Source organism: Cornus florida, unplaced genomic scaffold (genome assembly GCF_030987335.1).
Source record: "Cornus florida cultivar Cherokee Brave unplaced genomic scaffold, ASM3098733v1 CherokeeBrave_3.0.0_Hap2_Chr01, whole genome shotgun sequence".
NCBI lineage: Eukaryota > Viridiplantae > Streptophyta > Magnoliopsida > Cornales > Cornaceae > Cornus > Cornus florida.
Genome location: NW_026775571.1, coordinates 74,404,321 through 74,415,902, shown reverse-complemented (window position 1 = coordinate 74,415,902; position 11,582 = coordinate 74,404,321). Strand labels below are relative to the sequence as shown.

Genomic DNA, 11,582 nt, shown 5'->3' with positions numbered 1-11,582 from the left:
AATGAAGTGAAGAATGAGAGAGACAGAGAGTTACGGGAGTGAGAGATAAATGGGAAGCCAAAGTGGTCTCTAGACCACTTAAAGATGGTAACGGTGAGTCCCATCACATTTCTTTTATTTTTCTTTTATTTTAATTTACATCACACATACACATATATACACATATTAAATCACAACCATATACTACACATTAAATAAAATAAACATGATGCAGATTGACCTAACTAAAATACTTGTATGCAACAATTTTGGTAGCGAGTCCCTCACAGTACCGTCTGGCTCGAAAAACGAAAAAATGCAAAAATGATTATCCTTGTATTTCAAGGAATGCCGAACTCAATGAAATGTTCCAAATAACCTACCGACACACCCGGCACACTTCACGGTATTCGGTACACAAAACATGAAATAACGAAAATGCTCTTGCACCAACAAAATTCCAGAAAAAAGAAAAATGGAGAAAATCGGAAACATTACTTACAATTTCAAAAAAGGAAACTAATACTACATCTAAATTTGTTAATTAATATACATATCCTTAAATTGTTAAATTTAGGAATTTAAATTCTAATTACCTATATAATTTGTTTTAACTTGTTAATATGACTTCTCCTTATTTAATTATTAAATTAAAAATTTTATTAAATGGCATATTTGATTTATTTTTAATATCTCAAAAAATTGTATGGTCATATATAGGAGCCTGTACAGGGAATTTGATTTTTCAAATATCTCAAAAAATTATGTGCTCATATATAGGAGCCTGTACCCCGGGGCATTCTAGAATTTTCAGTGATCATCAATAGTGAGGTGAAACTAGAGGTCGTGGGGAAGGAGATTCTCTCTCTGGGATCAATATTCTATCACATTTATTTTTCTTTGTATCTATTATAGAGCATAATAGAAATTATTTCATTCTGTAAAAAATCTAAATGCCATTCATTTTTTCAACAATTCCCCACAAATCCTTCTGAATAACTCAACGGATCCCATTAAACATATAACCTGCACTGAACATGAAATATATGTCATTTTGCACTACCTTCTGCATACACACAAAGCTGATAAACATATAGCAGAAACCAACAGGGAATGGTTATTTATGTGCAAGGGATCCCATGAGAAAATCTCTTTATTATACATTCAACAAAGTTACATCACTCCCTAAAAACAGGAGAAACCAGGACCAACCGCCTAAATCGTCCACATTTCTTGTTGGCCCACCAGATCAGGAAGAAGCACCCTTTCCTCTCCCACGTTTCCCCTTGCCGGGGCCTCCTGTGCTTTTGGAAGTGGTTGTCTTGCTGCAAGCCCCCTCAGAATCCACATCAGCGAGCCCATTTTCTAACGCTCTAACCAGGTACTCAAGGTAATTTCGATTCACACTGAAATTGCATATACATGGCATAATTAAATCAGAAAAGTTCTGGCATTTACTGTCAACATACTTGCATCTTGTACGATGATATATCAATCAAGGACTCCAATATGTGTGACAAAAATTAATGAATTCTCAGTTGCTCAAAACAATTACATCTACCTTTGATAAGCAACAGACACAAAAGAAATAAGGAAAAAATACTTCATTTTAGAGAAAATACAAAAGTACAGGGAGTATTATGGAACCATCTTTGAAATAATCAATGTTGATAACCTCAAAGAAGTACATTGGAATAAGAGGGTAAAAACATGCCATTATATCTGAGGTTAAAACCTTAATTCAGTGAATCTCTCTCCCATATGTCATCAAAACCCCACTACATATTTTAGTCCTGTTTTCTCGGTAATAAAGGATGAAACAAAAATCCTGTTTTCTCGGTAATAAAGGAGATAAGGAACCACCTAAAAGAAATTGGAGGTATAGATATACCTAGTAACGTAAGAAGTGAAAATGTAATAACCTACGTTATATGTACAAAATTATGCTTGTCGGCTGAGGGTATGTTTTTAGCTGCTAGACCAATAAAAACTCAAACCCTACAACATAATAGCATCAAAATTTCAATATTCTAGCGAATAACCAAACGCCAAAATATGGTGTTAGGTACAGTAACATAGAAGCTTCACCAAATTTGAAAGGCTTATTTTTTGTTACGTTTGGGGATTCAGTGTGTTATGCGCCCGTCTCCAAGGGGTATGATTGAGGCTTGGAGAGGTTGTTCATTGGGTTCCCAAGCCAGCAACTTTTGGAGGGAGGCAGTGGCACCATTGTGTGTTTGGTGGTGCTTATGGACAGAGCGGAGGGTAGAGCCCTTCAATTACAATTCTACTTATAGAAAAATAAAAAATAAAAAATGTCCATCTCTTCCTTCCCATGGATATATGGTATGGAGAGTAGTCAACAATTGGCACACAGAATGCCCAAAAAAATTCCAAATCATGGATAGACTAGATGGGAGGTAAATAGGCCTTCTTTACTTCTTTAATGGAATATTTTAACTTAGTCAATCACAAAGCTGAATTCAAATCAACCAAAAGAATGAACAAAACATAAAGCAGTAAATGAGATAGACACAACTTTTAACATGGAAAACAGAAAAGCAACCCATGTGAACTGAAAAAACACAACATTACTAGTCAGTTATAGAATCCACCTCTGAATCAGCCCTTAATGGCAAGTAGGTTTTCTGAGACATAACATGTTTTTTTGAGAGGGTGGGTAGAGGCATGGAGAGAATGTATAGTGGGGGGCCCAAGTCCGTGACTTATGGAGGGTAGCACCTTTGTGTGTCTGGTGGTGTCTCTGGCTTGGAAAAAACAGCAGAAGATCCTTTGAAGGAAAGGAGACACCTATTGGGGCGCTGGAGTTCTCCATTCTTAATACTCTTTTTTGTGGGGTCTAACGAGAAATTATAAATCCATGGGGTGATAGTTGAATTTTTGGACTATTTGAGGATCTAGAGGCCCTATTTGGTCTTCTGTAGCTTTTGAGTTTTGAGGGATGTGTTCCCCACTTTTGAGCGCTTTCTATTGCAATCCTACTTATCAAAAAATAAATAAATAAATCAACCCAAAAAAACATCTTAAATTCTAGATAGATGGTTCTAAGCCGCTCAATAATTTGACAATTCTCAACAAGCTATCAATGTAGCAAAAACACTCCTTCACAAAAGTCTCGTCCCCCTTTGAAATGCCATGGACACATCCATTATTTACAAATATTTCTTTGAACCAAAATACAAAAAATAATAATAATAATAATAATAATAATAATAATAAAATAAAAAACCGAAATAAAAAAGGAAAAATTAAAATGAAGACGCATGGCTGCCACAATTGCAATTTTAAAAATTGCAAGGCAGAGTGTACAATAATATAATTATGTCTAAAATAATTGCCAAGTACTGTATTTCTGAATTATGCAACTATTGACATACAAACATAAAAAATAAATAAAAGATTTATCACATTCATATACAATATATATGTCTATCTATGAAAACATCCTTATACCACTTTGTCCATGCTGTCTACTTGATTACAGTTTTAGATCCTGTCACATTCGCATATCCATGTCTCTATGTTCATGTAATGCTTCCAAGTCACCACTGTGCTTTTTAGTTCAATGCAATGACGAATGTTATCACAAAAAGCAAATAAATAATGCAACAGTAGTGCTACTACAACACATCAAGAAACTTATGCAGTGTTAGGGAGTTGTATTTTTATATACTTATCTGTATTTATTAGAGATAACTGTCTTTTCATCTTCCAGTTAGGCTTTATATTAAATCCCACCTTTTGTAACTTTATTATTCTGTAATGCAATATATGAAATTTTTTCTTCTCTCCTTTCCTGCGCAAATTTACAGTAAACTTATAGACCGCACCTGATAGCTCATACCTAAATGAGCTACCGGGTGACTCTTTAGGCCAGCCAATCCGACACCCGTAAATTACATCATCAATAAATTATGCTGCAACAACAAAGGACATGAGGCTCATACATATACCATCCATCTCTTCACCACATGAGCTATATACTTAATGAGAATCCTATAAGAGCTTTATTACTTGTTTGATAGGCAAGGAGATTTCAAGCCTGTTTTTCTTGCTATATAATACTAGAGTATTTCAATCATCTAAAGGCTTCACATCTTCTAACTACAACGTATTTCTTTAAAATGTAATAAATACGCAATAATGTTTAGCAAAAATCTAACCGTATACATTCGATATGCATCCATTTGTTTGCAGACAAAACGAACTAGACTCTGAGTGGCCGAGTTGATCCACTGATCAAGCACATTAGATGGCTTTTGAAGAGTGTACTGTTCAATAGGAACAAATGGTGAAAATCCCTCGATCTCAAGTATTTTTGCATTCTGAACAAGGAACCTGTATGCATTGTACCACGACAGAAAAAACATCCTTGACCTGCATCGACATCATTATCTGGTATTATACAAGCAATTGGAGATCAACCAAGATAAAAAGTAAAATATAAAAAAGGAGGAGGAATACTAAAAATCAGCAAACCAGATGAAAAGATCAAATCAAACAAATCTCAATATGAAATAAGAAAATAAAACTTTGGAAAATCACTCACAACACCATAAACTCCATCCTTTTTCAAACGAAAAGGCAACAATTGTTGAATTAATAAGGTACAGTCGTAACGCATCCTGTATAACAGTATAACAGACAAGTAAATTTTGTCAGTAGTTTAAAATACAAACAAACGAAAAAGACAAGCAAGATCATGAAATGCAAGAAAATAACCAAAAAGAAGAGACATTTGAACAAGAATACTCAAACACCAACAAGAGCAGCAGCAATAATATATCACTGAATAGAACACAGAACAATAACAATAATTAAATGACACGAACAATAAGACTTACAGTCCCGTATTCATTAATGACTTCCATACATCGAGGATAGTTCTTCAATCTTTTACTCATCTTTTTACCATCCTCAGCAAGGATAGGCCCATTGCAAATGAGATTCCTAAATGCTGGTTTCCCAAATAATGCAGTAGACAAGACCATGAGAGTATAGAACCTGCAGAATGTAACATGAAGACTTAGTTTCCACTTTTAGTTTTTATTCATCCTTCAAGATAACACAAGTTCCTCTAGTGTATGACGAGAGAAGGAGAAAGGACCCCATACCCCAAAACTGTTAGACCATTCACTACTTAACATAAAAAGGTTGCTCCAAAAAACATCCATGAGAAAGAATCAACCAAAGGCACTCCAAGAACAACGAGATCAAGTGATATGTTCACTATACGCTGGATGGAGACACCAAAAATAATATATCTCAATTGTGATATATTATAAATTGTGTGTCTGTGTATATGTTCAATCCTATTAAACACACACACACAAACACTTTTTAGTGCAATATATAATTCTGAGCAGCGAGGTACAATCTATTTCCTAAAAGTACAACTCAACTCGAGTCGACTGGTACAGTGCACTCCACAAAGGCCATTTCCTTAAGTACCAGTAAAACCGCAACTCAATTTCTTGATTTTGCAGAAACTCTATGCTCACTGATCCAACAATTCAGCTAGTGTCCTAATACATCTTAGGTTCCTCTCCTTTACTATCATTATACCTTCTTTAACTTCCCAATCAGCAAATCTCTGAAATAAGCAAACTAATAACAAATACGCAAGTCCCGAACTGTGTGAACACTCCAGGTTGTATAGCACCACTCCCTAGCCCACATTTGGCACTAGAATGTAATTGCCCCCATAAATCATTCACTCTGTCAAATAGCTCCCTTTGTTTCACCAAACGAGCCCATGTCCAAGGAATGTAGCTATAAGCTATGTTAAATTGGTTGGGTAAGCATGTTGGGTGTTGGTATGTGTCTATGCTTTGGATTTATTAATTCTCCAAACAAAAGGAAACATTTCCACGGCTAAATATTGATTTTCTTCTTTTATTTTTCAAGTAAAATGACGTTTTTACATAAGAATGTTACCACTGACACTTACAGTTCCTTTGAAGAAATTAAGTTATAAAAAAAACATAATAGTAAGACTATAAGAGAGCTGTATACAATTAAATAACAAATTTGAATTATCAAATATATTTACTAGGTACATGTCAAATACCCAAGTGCCATGCGTCTGACGTGTCACTCGCACATTTTCAAGAGTCCATATGACACAGACTATCATAGAGTAAGTACAGGGTGATCAAATGCTCCAAGAAATAATACTGCAGTGTTGATCAAATCCCCAGATTTTTAGATTTTTCTTTCTCACAAAAATATAAAGAAAAATGTGTAGAAAAGATTGGTAGGTTCACAACTGAATTTAGATACAATTTTTTTTATAAAGAAAAATGTGTAGAAAAGATTGGTAGGTTCACAACTGAATTTAGATACAATTTTTTTAGACAAGCAAAGGGCTTCTTAACCCTCCCTTGGCTATCCAAGCAAAGGCCCTTTGGTTAAATGCGTGACTTTGAAAATTCTAATTTAGATTACCAATTCTAATCAAGCTTGGGATCCCACCTTTCTAAGCATGTCCTCTTCGTAATTAACGTTCTTCTCAATGAATTTGAGAGAGAGAGAAAGAGAGAGATGCATAGAAGACGAGAATTTAAAACTTCAGATGAATAGAAAATACCTCATACGGATTCAGCATACCTTTAAATATTTCAAGAATGGCATCACTGGGAGTTGAACTGAATCTCCAAGATCAACAACTGAAGAACCAGGCAGGAATCCAATCTAAGTGCAATCAACACATTCCACCTTGAGCAGCTTCTTCATGTAGTTTCACATCTCTGGGAGGACAGAAATCAATGCAACCCTCTATTGGATCCCAATTTATTGGCCAACTGTTTCAAAAAGATACGCCACCTTCAAGATGGATGGAAATAGAATTAAATGTTTCACTGATCTTCACTCCTGCATTTGATGAAGTAAGGAAAACTTAATTCAAGAAAAAAGAAAGCAGCTCATCAGATTTCAACAAACTGATTGATGCACCATGAAGTGCTATTTTTTTGAGCTTCCCTCCATCATTGATAGAGCGAGACAAAACCTAAGTTAACATGAGGAAAAAAAAAAATGCTCATGACAAATTTTAAAGAAAGTGGTTCTTCTAAAGTACAGCATTTAGGAAGCACATGTTCTATTAGCAGCTGTTGGATTAGAGATCCTTCTTTAACATACGTATGCTTGACATATAGAAATAAGAAGAAATTAACATTTAGAAAGAAAAAAAAAAAAAAAAAGTATTGCATTCTAGAGCTCCATTTAGTTATATATTTATTATTTGATAAGTACGACATGCATATGCATGTCTCATTCAGGACTTGAACCCCACACCTTTGGTGTGGCAAAAGAAACCAGTCTAACAGCTGGTGGTATGTTATGTAAGGCTGTCTATTTATATTTACAAATATTATTATTTTGATATACAAGGCTCGGTAGACAAGTCAGTGCAATCTAAGACAAGCGCACTCTCTTACTAGCCCCAATATCCAACTAAAGCAGAACACCACTAAAAAACCAGTGGTAATGCCATGCATAATTGGTAATGCCAATTGAAGTACTCTCCTAAAAGCTCTAATAATATACCAAAATTAGAACACCACCTAAAAATGAGGAGTATTGCCATGCATAATTGGTAATATGCAGGACTTATTTAAAGAGAGTTTTATGTTTAAGGTTTCAAGATGTAGAAGAATTGTTTTGCGCTTTATGGATGCGAAAAGACTTGCTTTCAAAATTCATGTTGGTGCAATAATGAGAAGCTCAAGAAAAACATACTTAAAGACAAGAATCTTTTAAAAACTCAATTTGAAGGTAGGACCCAGTACATCATAGAGTCAAATTTTAGGTTGTGTTGGTCTTATTTTATGTTTTCTAACTCTTTGTTTAATTTTATATTCTATTTCAAATTTTTTTTTCAATTTGGTAATTATCAGAGTGCCTGGACATGGGTATAGTAGTCTACTACATTCCATGGTATTTTACAAAGCGGCTGCACTGAGGCTTGCACTCGCAACAATGGTGCTAATGTTCAAGCGTTAAACTGCTAAACTAGGCAACGGTCCTCTAGTTCCAACAAACATCGCACACGGGAATGGAACTACATCACACAATGCTAAAGAGTTTTAACCATTACTAAACTATCTTGTCTCCAAAACTTTAATTGGATGTAAATAAAACCGAACCATCTTTGAAGAACTTCTTGTGGACTACATCACAATGCTCTCATATAGGTCAAATTGACCTTAGGTTATTGAACTCTCTCTTATCTGAGGTAAAATGAACTACAACCACTTTTGCATCTCCTTCACAAATATTCGTTTCAATTCTTAAGGACAAATAAATTACACACAAGACTCTACTCAATTCTTGTCGAATGTCTTATTTCTTATACTTGATATTAATATGGCTATGGTAACAAGGACAGGAGAACAAAGGGAGTAATCTTGAATTCAAGCACCATAGTAATCAATTTGCATGAATGCAAAATTTTGAGAGAAAAGATTGAGAATGAAACTAAGTAACACATACCTAGTCCAAACCCATGCAACTTTGGAATGTCAACCATCCCTCAACATAGAAGCAAGACCCGGACAATTCGATGAGCTCCTATCGTAAGATCAGAACTATGATACAGCACGCCCTCTTCTCCCTTCCTTAATGATGGCCTGATGTGGACACTGGACAATTCAATAACTTAATATGGATGCAGCAATATACATGAGTCTGTCAACCATCTCAGAAATGTCTCCTGCGAGTAATGAATAATCAAGCAAGGTTAGATGCATATATACATATATATGTGTGCAGATAATCAGGTTTATCCTATATGTACACATGAATTAATAGATATTTATGGTGGGACTCTTATTATGAATACAGTTACTCCTACACAGGTTATTCTTTATACTTAAAGTAATAGAGACTCACAATCACTTCATGGACACAATTGATCAGAACCTTTAAGTCCTGTCTCCTCTGTTTTGTAGATTATTTCGTCAATTTTGTTAAGCAATTCACGAGCTATCTTCAACTTGCCAGTCTTTCCAAATGCATGTTCAAAAGCTTCCCTAATGTAGATTGGAGGGCAGATACCCTTTTCAAGCATCGATCTCAGCTTCTCATAAGCAGCCTCCAGTTGACCCAATTTGCAATGCTTGTGCAACATCTGGGCTTCTATTTTCCCTTCCAATTTTATAGATAAATCCACCCGCCCATGTTCCCTCAGAAGATTATCCACTAAATTATACGTGTGAAAATGTGGAAACCAGCCTAATCCCAACATTTCCACTAATAAGCTGTAAGCTGCTTCCCAATTCCGTGCTACTCCAAAAGCGTGGATTAACGCAGTATATGTTACATTATCTGGAAGGCATCTCTTCTTATTCATAATCTTAAACACCCTTTCTGCACGATCCATGCTGCCCATTTTGCAGAGCATACAAATAATGGCATTGTAAACTACTAACTTTGGGTTGAAGCCCTGCGAAAGTATCCTCCCAAACAAATGGCTAACTTCTTCCACCTGATGACGTTCGCATAAACACTGTATCACAATAGTGTAACTCTCTTCCACAAATCTCAGCTTCCTCTCCTCTATAACCTTCAAAAGCTTCAGAGCTTCTTCCATTTTTCCCAATCGACAAAGCTCTGAAAGAAGCTGCTTAATAACAAATGTGCTGGGTAGTAAACCTAAATCATAAGTTGCCCAAAATACTTCAGTTGCAGGCAGTATAGCACCAGTATTTGAGCATACATTTGGTACTAAAATAGTATAAGGTCTCCGAGCATCTTTCACCCTAATTTTCCCAATAGCTCCTTCTTTTGCACTTAGTAGGCACAAATCCCCAATAAGAACGTTAATCGCGGTCCGTGTTGGAGCCAAACTGGCACAACCCATATCACGAAAAACTTCTAGGGCAGTCTCAAATCTACCAAATTTACATAAACCAACAAGAATATTACTATAAGAATATGTATCGGGAGATCCAATCATTCGAAATATTAAAATAGCAGCATCAATGAATTGCCCTGAAGATTCCTTCTTACAAAGCACATACAACAAATTATTGTACACAAGGTTATCAGGTTTACAGTCGAATTTGGACTCCATTTCTTTGAACAAGCAAAGGGCTTCTTTAACTCTCCCCTGCCTACCCAAAAATCTAATACAGATGGAAAATGTCCGGCAGGAAATCCTGCAATTGTTCGACCAAACAGTAATCAAGAAACACTTCAAATCATCAATAAGCTTCCTCCTACCTAAGAAATCAGCCATGTACTCAATCACAGAGTCATCGAATTGAAAACTCATTTGCAGTCCAGCCCAAATAAAGAATTTCAAGGTCTTAGTCCTACCCAACTGCCTATAATTCATCAGAACTTGCAGAACAAGTTCTGAACTAAGCTCATCTTTGAAGTTACTCAGCAAATTGTCAAGACTAGCTGTTTCAGTGCTATGATTACAGAGTATAGAACAAACAGAATTGACATAAGAGGGGCTTACAGCATTTGAAGTTTCAGAGACTTCTGATGATGATATTCTGGAGGCAAACCTGAAATCTGAAGAGATTTTAGTGGTGGGTTTTGGGTTTTGGAGGGCATATTTGGGACGAATTAACCTAGGGTTAGGGTTTGATGAAAATGGAGCAACAATAAGGAACCTGAATAAATTTGAACAGAGGGCAAGAGCCCCATGTTTAGAACTAGTTCTAGAGAGCATTAGAAAACAAACTCTTTATTTCTTTCCTATATCAGTATAACTGTGTTGTGTATTATATATATGAATAAATAGTGGCGCTATTCAAATCCCTCACAAATTAAAGAATAGCATGGTAAAAACAACATCACATCAAAATTCAATCTTTAGTAGAAGAAAACTGGAATATTTGTCTGAGTGAAATGATGAAAAAACGAATTGGGTTTGGGATTTTATACTGCGAGTAATTTGAATCATTTTAGCTGAAGTGGAGAGATTTTGAAGATCGGGACTGTCCAAAATTTGATTTTGTGAAACCAAATGGTATCTGAAAATTTGATTTTTTTGGAAGTTCCGGAATTTCAAAGTCTGGTTTACAGAACAGACAGAGTTTGAGGAGGAGAGAGGGTGAGAGGAGGAGAGAGGCTGTTGTTGGTCTTGGGTTCTTGGTCTTGTACCTTGTTTGTCGCTTTTTCTGGTCAATCTATTATGGGGCTGGATTTCTCATTTACATTTAAATTGTTAATTAATATACATCTAAATGGACATTATGGACATCGTCAAATATAAATATTTATCTAATTTTATAAATATTATACATAACAAAATATTTATCTGGTAAAGGAGGCGACGATGTTGTTGCTTAATTGGAAATGAAGGAACGGAAATATATATAGGTTTACTTGTTGTTAGGGCTTACCTTAGAAAATTGAAATTACTCCTATAATAACTGTTAATTGATAATTAGATTAAAAATAATTTTCTTCTCCTTGGATCTCCTAAATTTGAATATAAATTAATTAAGTTATTAACTTTACATTTTTTTTTTAAGATTCTAATTAAACACATTTCATAGTTTTTAATATGAAATTAAACATTAATTTTGAAAAAAAAAATTATTTCCTATTAATCATTATCACCG

At 35.0% G+C, this 11,582-nt stretch overlaps 1 protein-coding gene across 4 annotated transcripts; it reads right to left on the bottom strand.

Moving 5' to 3' along the window:
- Window positions 1-968: 968 nt before the first annotated feature.
- Window positions 969-11,144, bottom strand: LOC132301126 (pentatricopeptide repeat-containing protein At4g20090-like). Of its 4 annotated transcripts, none has more exons than XM_059798419.1 (8): window positions 10,469-10,689; window positions 8,893-10,160; window positions 8,494-8,713; window positions 6,610-6,873; window positions 4,845-5,004; window positions 4,550-4,625; window positions 4,164-4,377; window positions 969-1,385 (listed from the first exon to the last, which is right to left on the bottom strand). In XM_059798419.1, exons 1-2 carry the CDS (start codon window positions 10,564-10,566, stop codon window positions 8,900-8,902), a joined length of 1,359 nt encoding a protein of 452 aa, XP_059654402.1. In that variant the 5' UTR covers window positions 10,567-10,689; the 3' UTR covers window positions 969-1,385; window positions 4,164-4,377; window positions 4,550-4,625; window positions 4,845-5,004; window positions 6,610-6,873; window positions 8,494-8,713; window positions 8,893-8,899. The 4 variants fall into 4 exon arrangements, with proteins under 4 accessions (XP_059654402.1, XP_059654408.1, XP_059654390.1 ...); XM_059798425.1 differs by having other exon boundaries at window positions 8,893-9,893; XM_059798407.1 differs by having other exon boundaries at window positions 8,893-11,144.
- Between the last annotated feature and the right edge of the window lie 438 nt (window positions 11,145-11,582).